This window comes from Cyanistes caeruleus, chromosome 2 (assembly GCF_971803275.1).
Source record: "Cyanistes caeruleus chromosome 2, bCyaCae1.hap1.1, whole genome shotgun sequence".
Classification (NCBI taxonomy): Eukaryota; Metazoa; Chordata; class Aves; order Passeriformes; family Paridae; genus Cyanistes; species Cyanistes caeruleus.
In genome coordinates this window covers 117,495,847-117,512,380 of record NC_141702.1, presented here as the reverse complement: position 1 = coordinate 117,512,380, position 16,534 = coordinate 117,495,847, and the positions used below count along the sequence as shown (strand labels likewise).

The window sequence follows — 16,534 nt, the reverse complement described above, 5'->3', positions numbered from 1 at the left end:
TCCTCATGGTGAGCAGTTTTCCAGTGCCAGCAACAGCTTTGTATGGTCAGACATCAAAATCCAGCATTTGGACAGTTGTCAAAACAAATAAATAGGGAAAACGTGACTCTATCTGTCATGTTTTAACATCTTTCAACCATTTTTAGCAGTTGCTTTTGATTTTATTTTTTTTGCTGGATTTATGCACCTTTAAAACAGCTGAGAAGAGGATTTGGAAATGGACGATCTTTGGCTTTTTATATTCCATTTTTAGTAGGCAGAGAGGAAACCAATTTTTGTATAAAGGCAGAGAAATGCACACCTAGGTCATATACAGGGAAAAGGTCTACCTGGTAATAGTCTGGATATGTCTGGATTTATATCACCTCTAAAATGATCCAAACACACCCTAAATGGCAAAAAATCACTGTGAACCCTGACCCTGCTCTTAAATTCCACCCAGCAAGGATAGCAGCAGTACCAAATCCTGGATATTTAGCACTAATGCAATGTTATAGCTGGAATCAATAAAGAGGCAAGCTTTTAAAGAAGCTGTTGGGGAAGACTTAGGTTGTGGTTGGCCACCTCTTTGTTCCCCCAGGTTAGGGATCATTTTGAGTTTGTTGTGGTATCCCAGGAAGTTCCTGGTTTCTCCTGGGTGTGTATAATCAGTGGCATAGGTAAATCCGAGGATATTGTGTAAATTTGGGTGGTGGCAGATGTCGTTTCTCTGGTGCTGAGCTGGGCTTTGGGTTTGGTTTTGCCACAGCATGCCACAAAGGACCTGAGAGGAAAACACAGAGAGACTGTGTGCTGTTACCAGCAGTTGTGCTGCTCAGAGGTGCCCCAGGGCTGGGAGCAAGAATTTTCCAGGATTTTGAAGGAAATAAAGGTTAGAGCTGGTGCTGTCCCAGCCACCCAGCTACACGTGACTCTGTGCTTGGCAAAAGCAGCTCCTCCAGTGCTGAGAATCATTGGAGTCAGTTCGTGCCGTTGCTGGGTGGAGCCTGCATTCTGAGCTGGTGGGTAGCGAGCTGCTGAGCTAAGTTCAGAGCTGCTGTGGTCAGTGGGTTCCTTGCTAACAATTTTGGTCTGGCTGGATTCCTTGCCTGAAGGGTTTTGTCAGCTGTCAAGGATGTACTGGATTTGAGATGAGTTGTCTGGCTAACTTAGGGGGATTTTGTTATCCACTTTTGTTATTCCCTGTCACTCTCATCTGCCTTGTTCTGTGTCCAGTATGATCTCCCTGGCCATGGCTTGGTTTCATCTGAGGCCCTTGCAGGTGTGAAGGTGGCATCAGATGGGGACTGACCCAGAGCAGGCTCTGTGGTTGAGGACTTGTCATGTCAGGATGGAGGCTGAACTTTTAGCCAGGGCTGAAACCCAAGGACCAAATGTGTCATTAGGTCATGTTTAAAGCCCGCACTCCCTGAAGCCTTTTGGATTTGTCTTAAGAGCCAAATTTAGACTTCGAGTTCCCTGCACTTTATATTGTTCTCCTTACCCTCTCATCATAATTTCTGGCTGTTCTGACCTTTTCCAGCATCTCCAAGAAGCAAGGAGACAATAACCAGTCCCACAATAAACATCCCCATACAAGATCCTGGAGTTGTAACGGAGTTTTTTAGCTTAGTTTCTTGAAAAAAAATGGTTTGTATGCTTAGTACTCTGTCCTTCAAATAGAACTTGAACCTAATTTTGACTAAATGTGGTAGAAACCCTGCATTTTCTGGCTTTGTGTGACTAGGCAGCTGCAGGAAGAAGTGAGATTTTTAGTTAGAGCTGCACTGAGGACATAGCTCAGTGCTTTGGGGATGTTTGTTGCTGGCACAATGTTCCTGAAATGGAGGATAATCTTCCAGGGGGTCTTTTTTGCTTTTCCCTGGAGATGACTCACCAAGAATCCTTGAGGCAGCAGTGATGACAGCAGAAGGAATGATTGCCACAAATGGGGTAACATCATTTCACCCCATGGCCTTAGATAAGTTATTAAGTACCATTCCTTAATCATGCTCTGATAAGAGTGAGTGGCTTCTAAACATTTAATAAATGCAATACTTAAGTCTTCCCAGCATGAAGTTTTGCATGAGTAAATTTTAGTTTTTCAGAGAAGAAGAAAGTCTCTACCTAGAGAATATTTTTTTCTTCTATCTGGAGTTTTCATGCCAAAAGTTTTGGCTTGTGGTGCCCGAGGCTGAGCCCTGCAGAAGCTGCCAGCCCTGCCTGCATGGGATGGCTGCATGGCTGCTTCCACCTCCTGGAGCAGACACTGAATAAGGATTCTGCTTTTTATGGATTGTGGGAATTTTGGGATTCTTTTACTTGATTTCTTCTGATTTTATTTGTTTCATTCCTGCTCTGGACTATGTATAGCAGAGTTTTTGTCCCTTTCATCCTCCTCCATTACTTGTTAATATTTTCTGAGGGGTTTTCTCCCTTATGTTCCTTGAAAAAATCCAATTTGACATCCATAAATGGAAAGGTTGCTCACACATCCTTTTCAGCAAAGGATCTAGGAAAAATGAGGACACATGCTGTGGGAGTCTGTCAGGAAATGCATGCAGTGCCATACAAGTATTACCTTATTACATGTACTTGTAGGTAATGTCAGCCAGCACAGAAGGGTGAGGGCTCTGCAGCAGCACAACATAGAGGGCTGCCCTCTGGTCTGGGAGGGAAGGCAAATGCTTTATCCATAGTGATTTTGTTCTGCTAAGATATCAGTGTAAATACTGCTATTTAATTTTCTCTAAGTGCAATGAATGCCATCTGATCTCTGCTTCTAAATGTACAATAGTTTTTTTTAAAAAATCATCTTATTTTACTGCACTTGTGGACTGACTTTCCAGCTTTTCCAGGCAGTAATTCCCTCCTTGCTCTTACAAAAAAAAAAAAAATTAGATTTTTCCTTATCAGTGTCAAGTTGGCAGAAAAGTTGCTGGTCATAAGGCTACAAAAGGAATTAGAGGCAGGGACGGATGAGCTGCTGAGTGAGTTTGTGGGACTGGGACTGTTGTTGCTGCTAATTCCCAGCACTTTTCCCTTCACACAGGAGGAGGTGAGGACACACAGGAGCACACTGGTAGTGTAAGTCAGTGACCCTTGGTCTGCAGGATGCAGGTGGAAGCTGTCTGGTGAAAGAGTATTTCTTTGTGGGAATACCTGGGGAGATGATTCCCCCCTCTCCCTCTAGATGCCAGCAGAGCACTAACCTTGCTGTGAGGCGTTGCCTCCTGGATGTATTTCAGAAGAGTTTTAATTTGTAATGCTGCTTGATCACTTTTTAGAGGTTGGGATTAACGGATTGTCCTGTTCAGAACAAACTTTGCATCCTTTGGAGAGCTGATGAAAAGAAGCAGCACCTGGAGTTTAAACATGTTTTTATGAGTATCTGTTTCCGCAAATACAAAACATGTTCTCACCTGTGATACATCTCTCTCTATTTCACAGGTAAAGAACGAATCACAGGCTTCTTGGCAAGCACCATCCTGAGCCCTCAGAGGCATCCTCATTTGTATCTCCACATAAAGGTGTTGTTCCAGAGATCCCTGTGGAGGAATACGGCCGTTCCAGGGCAGTGCTTGCTGAGGGGGCATCGTGGTTGAACTTGTGCATCCTTCCATGAAGAGGCTGATGGAGCCTGGGATGTGGTGTGAGCTCCCTGCCTTGGGCCGTGTCATCTCCCAGCTGGCCCATTTAGTGTCTGTCACCCCTCTGGCCTTTGTGACTGGAAAGTGGGATCCCTTCTGGTGCTGAGATGGATCAGGCTGAATCACCTTGTCCTGTTCCTCTGGGCTTTCCCACATGCCTGCTTACAGGCGCCTGCTCTCAGGTACTGCTTCTCTAAGGGCATTTATTGCACCAAAAGCAAGGTGTCCCTCTCTGCTCCTGCACCGCCAGCAACAGTTCTGGCCCCTGAAGAGTCTTTTTTTCACCTGTATGGAGGGGATCAGCTCCATTTCCCAGAGTGTTTCTGCTGGGAGACTCTGTGAGACTCAGTGACTGATTTTCAAGTGCTGTTAGAGACAGAGCATCGTGCACTTCTGCCGTGACAACCAGGGGTGCACCCACAGGCACCCTTGGCTGCTGTGGACTCTTTGCTTGGACTTGCCTCTTTGGAAAGAGGACAAATACAAGTGAATAGAGAAGGATCTTGATAAGACTGTCTTCCAAGAAAGGACATAGAAAAAGCTACACAAACTGTTCAAAAACTGTATTTCAATGCTCTCTGCACTTCCTCCAAGTGATCTTCCTCTCAGAGAAACAGAACAAGCGGAACTGCGCAACAGTAAGTGAAGTATTAGTTATATATTTTTATATTTTGGCTTTTTATAGCTCTTAAAAATTGTTTCAGAGATGTTTGGGTATTCCAGTCACGCTGCCAAAGGTTTATGTGTTTGAAGCTGGAGGTACACATGGGATTTGCTGTTGGGTGCAATCAGGAAAAAGGGGGAGGAACAAGCAGGTGGAGCAAAGCAGGGCAGCTTCCTAAAATGGCTTTATTGGGAGACTTTCTGGGTTGCTTTGTTCCCCTCACTGCCCCAGTCCTGAGCAGTGCTCTGAGAGCTCCCTCCACTGGAAAAAGTTTAGTTGGTCACTACTAAAATGAATCTGTGTGAAAATACGAAGTGGTAGTAGGAAAAAAAAAAAATCTGCATTTGAAGCACTGATACTTCTCATAGATGTTGATAAATACAAATCCCATGTTTTTAACCCTGCTGCTACATCCCATACATTCCACTTTCCACCTGTGGAAGGGTTGAGGGTTACTAGGCAAGAGGGGGGCACTGCCCCTGGCTGGGGCATCTGTGCTTCAGGATGGTTCATCAGCTCAGATGGAATTGGGCTGCTGAGGGTCACTTTAAGTTGGAACAAGTGGGGATTTTGGGAGCAGGACTTGTATATTTGTGTGGCTCCCAGAAAGAGCACTTTAAAGGAATGGGAGGCTCTGATGTGTTCCCTTAGCTGTGAAATTCAGGAGAGGCTGGATGGAGAACTGATTGGAGAAATCAATTGTGATGGACTTCCTAGTTCAGTGATTATCAACTGCAGTGTGGTAAAGGCTAGTGAGATATGTCCTCTTAATATCTCATTTTAAATGATGTCCTCTTGCTTTGGACCAACTCATATTGAAGTGGGAGCAATCTTTATTTTCAGTTCCAGTATCTTTTTTTCCTGCCCTTCTCTGGAGCTAATCTTTGAGACAATATAAATTGCTCTTCACAAATCTCTTATTTTGCTTTGTTTCTGGTAAAACCAAACACCCCAACCAAGGTCTCCTAGAGTTATGCTGTGCAAACACAAGGGAATATATGATCTCTGCCCCAGTTTAGCATGAGTCTTTGGCCAATTTGCTCTCTTCAAATGACAATCATCTGTACCTGTTTATTAAACCCTCCAGAAAATGCAGGAAAAACCAGGCCAGAAATAAGTGTAAAACCTAGGTCCAAACAGAGGAAGGTCCGAACTACCAGAATGAGAAAATAAGAGATTTTCAAACTGAGAAGGTGACACCATCCTGTCTTCTTCATTTGCATTTCACTTCCATTGAGAGTTTGAGTCATGGGGCTCAGGACAGACATGGCAGGAATTTGTATCTGTCCAGTCACAGTCATTCCCAGACCAGGGCTGGGGAGAGGACAAATTTCCAGGAAAGGTTTGCAAGTCCATAGTGGTGAGAAGGCACAAGCCTCCTGCTGCCACATACAAAAATAAATCACTTGGGACATCAGAGAACACAGCTACCGTAATAAAAACATTACTATATGTTGAAAGTTCATTCTAAAACAACAAAAGGAGTTAATTTTTCAGGCTGAACATTGTCGATGGTAAAGACAACACCAAGATCCATGTCTTTAAAAACCCAGAATATAGCTCTGTAGCTTTTATTTCTGTAATACTGAAAGCATTAAAAACCCCAAAAGAATGGAACTTTTACACAGTACAGCACTTTCCCCTCAGAGTCCAGGGGGTTTTATTCACTGTGTTTGTACAGCAGTGTACAGCAGCTGGAACAGGCAGCTCCTGAAACTGAAACCTATGAGGAAATATCAGATTGGGACACCTCCTTGGATTCTAGTGGCATCTCAAAGTTGGGATTGTCAGCATCTCCTATTATTGTACAGAAATTGGCACCCAAGAGTTCATTTGAAAGGTGTCTGCAGAACTGCTGCTAGTGCAACAAAAAACTAGGATTTTTCAGGTCTCAGCAGCACATGCATTAAATTGCTTCATTACTTGGCTCTTTGCCTCTGTATGAGGTAAATCTTGGGACAGAACATCCTCTCTGCTTAAAATCCACTGGGAAGCAAATGTTAATATGCTCCCTTCTCCCGTTCTGTGGGTCACTACCGTACTGCAAACCCCCCACTGCCTGTCAGCTTGCTTTGGGGAAGCACTTGGGATGCTCAGTTGTGGACAAACTCATAAAAAAGTCAGAACAGAACAATTACCTCTGTCCTAAGGATCCTGCACAACCTATGACTACAGTTAAATTTCATGTTTCTTTTTCCTGAACTGGTTAGGTTGATGATCTGCATCCACTGCATTTCCTTGGAGGAGTTAGAGCTGCACAGCACCTTGTCACTGAGCCCACTCACTCCTTTCAGCTGTACTCTCTTCATGGAGAATACCTTTGAAAAATTGAACCCCCAGTTTTGCTCTGTGAATAAAAGCAGTGTGTCTTGCTCAGCTTAATGCACCTTGGATTACAGCTCTCATCACACAGACTGTGCTCATGAGAGATACTGGAGGCAGACAGCTGGCCAGGCAGCCTCTTACTGTGTGAAATTTATGCTACTCCATTTGTAGCTGATTACAAAAACAACTTTACAAGGTTAGTGTCCAGGCTTGCTGCTGCTTAGCACAGGAACAGGAGTCCAAAGCCTTTTTTCTGGTTGACTACCTTCATTATTAGTTTTTCTCTTTTTTTTTTGGTGCTTTTCTCTCCCTTAGAAACGTCAGGGTTATGGAATCTGATGGTTCATAGTTTTGCTGAAGGACATTTTCAGAGTCTCACAAAAACACACCAAGGTGATGGAGATAGTGAACTTTGAATGCATAGAACAATCACTCAGAGCTAATTAGTGGTTTGTAATTTTAAGGGATAATCAAATGCTGGGTTCTTGTAGGAGACTAAGTGTGTACCATACTGCTCACTCTGAGGCTTTTTACATGCCTTACACAGGCACACAGACAAAATAATTGTGGTAATGAGAAAGAGTCCACTTGCTGCAGACAGACCAGCAAAAACATACTTGTAGCTGGGTTTTGTTTTAAAGCTGGTGCACGAATTACCTGGAATTTCCTGGCCTGATGTCTGGCTTGACCCTGCTTTGTTGGAGGCAGTCACACAGATTTGGTAAGTGGTGAATGGCAGCAGGTTATACAGAGTGTACTGCCTGGCTGTGGGGTAGATGTTGTCCATGACAAGCTGCCTGTCCTCGCTGTCCTGGGCACGAAGCATCAGCTCATAGCTGTGAACAACTGAATAAGGGGCACACCAGCGTACCTGTGCAGAGCTGTCAGTGACTTCAATCACCTCTCTGAGCCTGGGTGGGTCTGGAATCTCATCTTCCCTCGACGTGCCGGGACACGAACACTGGGATATGTTCTGGAGTTCCCTGCATGGCTTCTGCAGGTGCCTGCAAGGATTGTAGTCACAGGCGATGTGCACCTGTGGGCCTTGCACTGGGGTTTCCTTTGCTGCTTCTTCATAGTCATAGTCATCAATGTAATGTGGTGATGGTGTGGTGGGTGCAGGCTCTGAATGGACACTGCTCCTTGTGGAGTTCAGCTGTGGGGGGCTCGTTTGTGGGGCACCTTCCTTGGCATGGGTGGCAAAGGAGTGAACGTGGTGGTTGGTGGTGTGGGGAACTCCTGTTCCTCCAGTGGAATAATCACTGGTGGTCTGGTTGAATTGCCCTTCCTGAGGTAATGTTGTGTCGGTTGTTCTGAGCCCTCTCTGTAGCTGTTCTGTTCCAGCTGGACTTGTGGAGCTGTGATCTGGGGACTGAGCAAAGAGCTCTTGGAGAAAAACTGGGAAGGAGGCTACAGATGCTAAGGAAGGGGGATTGCTTGTGGATTCAGAAACTGCCTCCTCCTCGTGGGAGGAACTGTTGGATTTTGTTAGGATCAGCTCCGTTGTGTTGGATGCTGCAGTGCTCATCACATCCCTCTGGATTAGGGAGCTGGTATAGGCGTCTTTGGTTAGCATTGGGTTGGATGCTGCAGTGCTCATCCCATCCCTCTGGATTAGGAAGCTGGTATAGGTGTCTTTGGTTTGTGTTGGGTGGGGTGTTGCAGTGCTCATCCCATCCCTCTGGATTAAGGAGCTGGTATAGGTGTCTTCGGTTTGTGTTGGGTTGGGTGTTGCAGTGCTCATCCCATCCCTCTGGATTAAGGAGTTGGTATAGGTATCTTTGGTTAGCATTGGGTTGGGTGTTGCTGTGCTCCTTACATTCCTCTGGATAAGGGAACTGGTGTGAGTCAAATCTTTGGTCAACAGAGCTGAGTCTGTTGTTACTGTAGCAGAGGCATCATCACTGGTGAAACTGAAAGCATTGTAGTTGGGAAGGGCTGTGCTTGAATCAGGCAGTGTAACATTGCTCTCTGAATGGCATTTATCGTAGAGCTCCAGCAGCGAAAAAGATGTTGGAGGTCTGCCAGAATCTTCCTGGGATGTGCATAAAGTCTCCCGAGCCCTGCAGGGGGAAACCAGAATAGTCAAGATCCAGAAGAACATCACAGGTGTATGTAGGCTGCTTGGACTGGAATTGATGACCTGCTGTCAAAACAGTCTGCGTTAGTGAGAATGTGAAACCTCGATCAAAACTAGATTGTCTTTACAATAGTTTGGGCAGATTTCCACAGCACTGACTGTGCAATTTAACTGGAACTGGCTTTTTGGTTTTGTAAAGTGCAGGGATATCTTTTGCCCGAGGGGAAGTGTCCTTTGGTACAACAATGGCTGTGAACTTTAGCAAAGGGCATCGGGATTCAAGGCAACTTGTAAAGGGTCAGACTTTAATGCCACAGTAACAGGGGAACACATGCAGGGAGATGTAACAGGATTCCAAGGATTCTTAATCCATCTGGTTTAGGCAGTGGGAGGTGGGACTTTTCAATGACTAAGATCGAATTCTTTATTTACTCAGACACTGAAGTTTTGGTAAAGAATGCAACCGCTAAACCCATCCCGGTGAAAAACTAATTTCAACAATCTAAACAATCTACTTCCCTTCTCTCTGAGAGATTTGATGACAAATCTTCTCGGTGGCCTTTTAAAAGGAAGAAAGACCATTTATATGCAAATATTTCTTTTAACTGCAGCTTATTGTAATTAGTCTGTAAAACTGTAGGGGAGCATGAAAACAATAGGTGAGAAATGGTGCTATTTGCAAGGGGTTTTGTTGACTGCTGGTGGTGATGTAAGCGTTGGGAATAGCAGGGTTAGAAGAAAATAATTCGTTCAAGATCTTCTAAAGTTTTCCAGTTACTGCTCCCAGAGCTGGTACATCAAGACAGCTCATTTCCTGTCTTCAGCTAATAGTGAAATATGGTCCAAAACAGAAAACATTCTCCCCTTAACGTAGAATCCACAGCTAATAACACTTACTGCTTTGTCCCTGAAAGGGACATTATTTTGCACTTCTGCCTCTTGTGGAAGGGAAGAACACACAAGGAATTTGAATAACTTTGTGAATGGTGGTGAATGTCTGCCCCCCAAACAACTCTGCACATTGAAGTTGTGTCTGAAGAGCATTACTTGATCTCCTTGAGCTCACTTACTTTTGCAGAACGACTTTCTTGGGCTTGGACAGCAGCCAGGAGAGCTGGCAGTTGCACAGCAGAGGATTCCCATACAAGTTGATGGTGGTGATGCCATCCGATGAATTGGTGTTCCAAGGATTAAAGGAACTCAGGTTACAGCTACAAGAAGATGAATACAGTAATTAAAAAATGCTGAGCTACCTTAAACAGCTGGAGTGTGCTTAGTATCCCTTATCCTTAGTGTGTGTAAGGCACAAAGCAATATTCCCAGTTGCCTTGGCAGTAACCAGTTACTAAACCCACCATCCTGCACTCTGCAGGCTCAGATGTTCTCTTTTTTTCTAGGATTTTAACAGCAATTTCTTTAAGTTTGGGCATAATTTTTAGGGGTATGGGCATGATACTTTGGACTGGTATTCCTGCAAGCATTGGAAAGTGCTGTGTAAACCCCATAGGGCAGTCAAGGGGGGATGGGTTCCATAGGGTTTTTGTTTTGTATGGGTTTATGTTCCTGAAACTGGTTTCTAGGCACAGCCAGTGCTCTAGTGTTTGTTTTCTGATATGCTTATATCTGGATTGGTATTATAAAAATGTTTCAAAGTGCTCTCCAGATTTTTTCCTTTGTGCTGACTGCTCTGTACGCATTTTACCTGCTCTTTATCTTTTGATAAATCACTTTTGGACTTTTGTTCCTCTTAGTATTTCAGGTATGTAACATACCAAGAGGTGCTACCCCTAGAATGAGGACTAAAACATTGCATTCATCCTTGCAGAGCAGGGGACCCTCAGTGAGCTGCTTCTCCTCTGATGGGATATTGGCACTGTAGGTGCTGGAAGCCCAGTCTGTATCACAGGTGGGATTCAGTGGATCTGTGCTGATCTAAACAGTGCTGGGTGAATTCATCCACAGGACAGAGAGATAAGGCAGAGGAGAGGGAACACAATGGATACAACCTCAAGCAAACAATTAACTGTGCTATGAGTCCCATACTGCTCTTTGAGCTGTATCAGCTCTATCAGGCCAGATCAGAGGTTTTACATGGCAAAGACAGCAAGTCCACACCTCCTTCCTAAATCTGATAACAAACTGTTTGAGTCAGTGCCCGGGCACCACAGCACTGTGAGGCAAAGGCAGCATTATGTGAGGAAGGACAAAAAAAACCAACTCACTTCTCAAATGAGAGATGGCTCAGATGAGGAGCACTGGCAAACATCTCTGTCTGCACAAAACTCAGGGAACGGGAGTTCTGACAGTGCAGCTCTTGGAGACCAGGCAGAGACTTGAAGACGTCGCTGTCGAGGCTTCTTAACCGTGGCATGTTTGTCAGGTGAAGTGATCTGAGGTTGGCCAAGTCTCTGACCCACTCTGGCTGAACTGAAACAGAAAAATACTTAAACCTATTGCCTAAACAGAGCATTCCTGTGGATTTCTGCCTAGAAAAAGAGTTTGAATTAATAGATATAATGTATCTGTCACTTTCTGCAGCTATTCTCTTTGGGAAAGGAATAGAACAAAAGTCAATACACCAGTGTATAAACACTCATGCAGCTGCATTTTTATAATAGTCCCTGCAAGTCAGGCTGTCATAGGGCAGAGGAAAAGAGGGGAAAAAAGGACAACAAAGATAAGAGATATGGAATAGATTTCTCGTTGGGTGAGATTAAATGAATGAGGATTTCTCTACTCAGGAAGGTGATCTACAAGGTCCTGACTGGTGCAAGAAAGGCAAATCACTTATTTCTCCTAGCACAGGAAGTAGAGCCAAGAGGCATGAAACAGAAAGAGTAGGTCTTGTACAAAAGGGCCTTTCCATCCCATGACTCAATAGGATAATTCACTACCACAAGAGGGATTAGGCAAATTCATGGAGGAAATTTGGTGGTGCAGGTTTAATGTGAGTTGAGGTGAAGCCTCTGGCTTGAGGAGCCCCTAAGGCCCTGGCCCTGCACCAGGCTGAGCAGCTGGGCAAGGCATCTCACATCTGTGTGTCTCAGCACCTCAGGTGTAAGCTGAGGCTGGCAGGGGAGGCCGGCAAAAGGGAAAAATCCTCCAGTGGATTGTTTGGGGCAGGGATTGTCTCCCCCCTCAGCGGAAGTATCCAGGCTGTGGATGGCACAAAAAGCCTCTGTGCTACTTCAATGCAGCACTAAAAGCTGAGTGTAGTTGTGGGGACAAAGAAAGATTTCAACAGCCTGTTTGGAAAGAGAAACTAATTTCCTCCTGTGCTTCCCAGAACTAATCCTGGGGCTGACAGGGGGATGACTGTCAGTAGCAGACAGTGGGATTAGGATGGAAGTGGGTGACTACACTGGGACAAATCGTCCTGTCTCATAGTGTTTGGTCTCTGCCCTTCCTTCGGGAGGCTGGTTTGCATGAGAGTGCCTTGCACGCTTGGAACCAGCTGTTTGCAGCTTTCAGTGTGGGGTGTTCCCCCTGCACTCCAGGCTCAGCCAGGATGGGAGCCATCGTCCCAGCAAGGCTTCTGCTCCCCTGGCCTGACCAAGCCCCATGCCTACAGTGGGAAACCCAGAAACTTACTTTTCTCAAAAAAGGTTCTGCTCAGATCAAGCACGTTGATGGAGCTTCCAGGCCTGTTCATGGCCTCGTTGGGATCTGTGCTGATGGCAAAAGCAGAGTCCCTAATTCCTCTGCTGTCATCCTGCCCAAGCAGTGTTGTAGAGAGGTTCAAGACCTGCAGCTGAGGGTAGCAGGAAAAAGCCAGTGGCTGGATTTCCATCAGTGGATTTCCAGCCAAGGACAACCACCTCAGGTTAGGCAGGGCAGAGCCGTGGCAGGATGGCACAGATGACAGCTTATTAAAGCTCAAGTCCAGCTTGAGCAGACTGCTGAGGGCTTCAGATCCCCACCTCACTGACCAGAGGTGGTTGTGCCTCAGCGAGAGGACATGCAGCTGTCGGAGGTTTGCTATCTCTGTGCCGTTCACCTCTTGCAGGAGGTTATTGCTGAGATCCAAGGTCTCCAGGGCCTCTGGAAGGCAGACAGGAAAAGCTGTCAGGTTGCTGTTGGTCAGCTGCAGAGTGATCCAGGTCTTGTTCTTCCAATCCTCACAGGACATGCTGGTAAGATTAACATTGTTCCAAGTGTCTTCCTGAGCCAGCTGGAAAAAGGTGGTGACATCCCTGGATGCTGCTCTGCTCACGGGGCCTTGCGCTGTGGTCCCCAGCAGCAGTGGGAGGATGAGCAAGGGCGACAACATCCTTCTCTGAGGTGCCTGCAGTTTGCAAGATCTGTTTCCTTTTTGTTTCAGGAAGGGGAAAACAAAACATCAACATTTAGATTAAAATTATTCCAGGTATCTACAAACCATTTAAAAGGAAAACAGTTATAAGCCCTTTCCTATTGTATTTGGACAATGATAAGTGATAATTAATAGCTCTTTTGTAATTGAACCTAAGTAAACACGTTTTTCACACGTGAATCCTTGGGGACAGAAGTATCATGCAGTCTCAGTCATGCAGGAAGCATGAACCCAGTTGTATCCCACACCAGGACCCTCAGTGCCAGCAGGCTGTCCTGCATAGTGTCCAGTTTGGCCAGCCCAGTGGGAAGAGTTTTCCTGTGGTGTGATGCCCAAACAACAGGGTCAAGTGTGCCCATGGCAAGGGACTGTTTCCTGTGATACTGTGCAAAGCAAATCAAGGGATCTGAGGACAGAGGAGAGTTGCCAAACTTCAAAGCACAGGATCCCAAACTGGGCTGAGTTGTGTTGGAGTGGGTAAAAGTTGGCAGGTAAAAGTTCCTTTCCTGTTTATGGAAGTACTTTCATTAGCAAAACCAGGGACTTGTGTGGGCTCTGCCAGGGCAGTTCTGCCCCATTCTGAGGACAGTCACAGTGGGGGACCCCACAGGGGTTTGGGGATACTGAGCAGCTGGCAGTGCCCCACAGCCTGTCTGCCAGGCAGCGGCAGGGCTGGGCCCTGCTGTAGATGAGAGCTACAGACAGGCTGCACAGCCCAGCTGCTGGGAAAGGATGCACTGAAAATACAGCTCCCTAACCACATGTCAGTGGAAGTGGTCAGAAATCGAGTACGCTCCTGGATCAGGGCCCCAAAGGCCTGAGCGCCAAGAAACATGTTATTTAGTGTTACAGCTCCCTCCTCCTCCCAGCCCTGCTTTTGCCTTTGTAAAAAAAAAAATGTCCTTAATGACCTGTGCGAGGTCCCCACAGGTACTCTGTGTCACAGGAAGGCATTAACTCCAGCCCCAAACCCATGCTTTTCTTATTGAGTTGTCTTTTGTGCTTCCCGGCATCAAAACGATCATTCCTACTCCAGAAATATATTACAGTGTAGGGTGATAACCGAAACCCCGCGTATTATGAAATATCTCCGACCTATTCCAAAGTTTAATTGCTCCTTGCTGCTCCCTGAATGATGCCAGGTCTTGCCCAGACTGTTATCCTTTGCTGCCATCCCGGGTTTGAAGTAGGGACCAGTAAAATAGTATAGACCACCAAAATAATGTGTTGTGTTTGCCCATGTCGTTTTCGTCAGATGGAACCTTGCAAGAGCCAAGCAGCCTCAGGGCTTCCCGGTCACCGCTGGATCCCCTGCTCCGGAGCACGCTGGCAGGGAGAGGATGGGAGGAATTGGGCTGCCGTATTCCAATCTTAGATTTAATCTTAGCCCTTGTATCTAAACCGGATCCGCTTGCACCTACCTGTCCTAAAGTCCTGGTGCCTCGTGCCTCCGCTCGGAGTGGCTCCGGCTGCCTGGCCTTGGTTTTATACGCTTGGTGTGACTCAGCCGACGGCGTGAAATGCCTCTTTTCTGTTCCCAGCTTTCCCTGCTCCCGGCTCTGCCCACAAACTCAGGCGAGGTTTGTTCCAGGCTCACTCCCCCGCATCCAGCTTTGAGAGGGGGCGGCTCCGGGCAGCTTTCCCCGCTCCCTTGGCCCTAGCAGGAGGTGGGTGGGAGGGCTCTTATTTCCCAACACTCAGGCAGGGCTGCTCCTGCCTGTCTTTGTCCAAGCAGAGGGGGGTAAAGGGAGCAGATCAGTGTCAATAGTCCCTACTCTCACGTCTTCCATTAACGGGGGGAGGGAGACGAATTGTGCTCCTTTGTTGGCAGGTCAGGATGATGTAAAGCTGGGGCTCTGCCTGCTGACATGAGCTTGGCTCTCTCTTTAGGCGCCAATGAGGGGTTTCAAGTGTTTAAATTTCTAAGACTCTTGCTCTTGGGGAGTAAATCCTGCAAAAATTCACTCAGGACAAATTACTTTTCTAAGGAGGCCCTTAGGATATGTCAAAAGTGAAACTCTCAGAATTACAGAGAGTCATTCTCTGCCGATGGAGAGGGCGTGGATGTTACACATTCCCTGTGTGACAGCCTTGGGAGGCTGCTCTTGGTCCCGCTGTGCGTGGGTTGTGCTCTCCGTTCTGCAGCTGTGTACCACATGGCTTGGGAGAATTCCCTTCCTGCTACTTCTCTCATCCTTTGCTGGATAAGTAAAACTGACAACATAAACCATCTCCCACTGAGAGACCTGCCCTGAGCTGGGTTTTTCAGCATTCCCACAATTCAAACAATAATTAGGTCGAGAGCAGAGAATAAAGTCAGAGAAATGATCCCAGAAAGGGATGAGTTGATGGAGATTGTGTTCCAAAGTAAAAGCAAAAGGGGTGGTTGTCCTGTTGCTATTGTAGGACAACTAATTGTTCAAATTTCCAATGAGAACAGTAGTCAGCGCTTTTCCTTTATCGGGGCAACAACAGACCCCTGAACATGAAGGCAGCAACGACCTGTAAACATTGGTGCTAAAGTGCAGATAAAGGTCTTCCTTGCCCAAAAACCTTGAGCCTGCAAGTAAACTTTACGCAGACCTTATCTATTGACCGCGTGGGTTATTATGTGCGTGGGGAGAGAGCCTTGAAAAACACCAGGACATCCACAGAGCAGAGATAGGGGCTCCCAGTAGGACTCTCTGGAGCCATTGCGGTTCCCTTGGAGGCTGGGCGAGGTGCACATGTTGTTCCCCCATGGAATGGCTCCAGGGCAAGATAAATGGTTTCCTCAATGAGGGGCTAATCCCACCGCTGACCCTGGAGGGGCGGCCGGGCCCGGCACGTGCGCACCCGCAGGTACCTTCAGAGCTCTGCGCTCGCTGCGGTTCAAAGGGTGAAGTGGAGCAGGTTACAAAAATCTGAAGAATTCGGTATAAGAGGAGGAAAGTTCAGCTCCAGACAGGCCGGTGGAAAACCTTGCCTTCCCTCTGGCTTCGCAGAGCTGCGGCTCTCCTCTTTGGGAAGCCGAGGAGCAGGGAGGTGGCCTGGCTTTGCCCTGGGCTATTAAATACTTGTGTTTGCTGCCCTTAGCTCAGTGTTTACAGGCAGTGGATTTTTATTGCTTATTTTAGGGTTATTGGTTATCTTACTGATTTTAATATCTTACAAAAATACTCCAGGAAACTCGGCGAGCCAAAAGCTGCCTTAATTTGAATGAGTTCATCCTTACTGACTTCATTTTAGAGACTCAGTTGAGCAGACTGTCAGACTGGGAGAGCGGCTGCTCGTTTTGGTGAAGGTGGAAGGGAGGTGGAGGTTTTGTTTGCCCAGAGGCCCTTGATTTCTGAGTGATAAAGAGAACCTGTTGCAAGAGGCAGAGCACCCTTGGAAAATGAGCTTTTGTTGTTTTTATTTTCCATCGTTGTTTCTGGTTTTTTGGATGGCCAGTTTTTTTTTGTGGCAGGTATTGTATCTTCCCAGCTCTTTGCTTAGCTGCAAACTCCCATCATCTGAAATATTTCTGCTATGGTGCTACATCT

The 16,534-nt window shown here is 46.3% G+C and overlaps 2 protein-coding genes across 17 annotated transcripts in view; one reads left to right on the top strand and one right to left on the bottom strand.

Moving 5' to 3' along the window:
- The window catches only part of BMP2 (bone morphogenetic protein 2), a 235,838-nt gene that overhangs the window by 8,716 nt on the left and 210,588 nt on the right, over nt 1–16,534 (top strand). For all 16 annotated transcript variants that reach the window (XM_086873829.1, XM_086873839.1, XM_086873745.1 and 13 more), the window contains 2 exons: nt 3,032–3,121; nt 3,430–4,267. The gene's annotated coding sequence lies outside the window, so the exon portion shown is untranslated. The remainder of the gene's footprint in view (nt 1–3,031; nt 3,122–3,429; nt 4,268–16,534) is intronic.
- Nucleotides 5,834–15,090, bottom strand: LRRN4 (leucine rich repeat neuronal 4). Its single transcript, XM_023923117.2, has 5 exons — nt 14,432–15,090; nt 12,290–13,006; nt 10,921–11,125; nt 9,769–9,909; nt 5,834–8,681 (listed from the first exon to the last, which is right to left on the bottom strand). Exons 2-5 carry the CDS (start codon nt 12,966–12,968, stop codon nt 7,058–7,060), a joined length of 2,649 nt encoding a protein of 882 aa, XP_023778885.2. The 5' UTR covers nt 12,969–13,006; nt 14,432–15,090; the 3' UTR covers nt 5,834–7,057.

Coding starts and splice junctions, on each gene's coding strand:
- LRRN4 (XM_023923117.2), bottom strand. CDS start 12,968: ATGTTGTCGCCCTTGCTCATCCTCCCACTGCTGCTGGGGACCACAGCG. Junction 9,910..10,920: donor AGCCATCTCTCATTTGAGAA/GTGAGTTGGTTT, acceptor ATCTTCTTGTAG/CTGTAACCTGAGTTCCTTTA. Junction 8,682..9,768: donor AAGAAAGTCGTTCTGCAAAA/GTAAGTGAGCTC, acceptor TTCCCCCTGCAG/GGCTCGGGAGACTTTATGCA.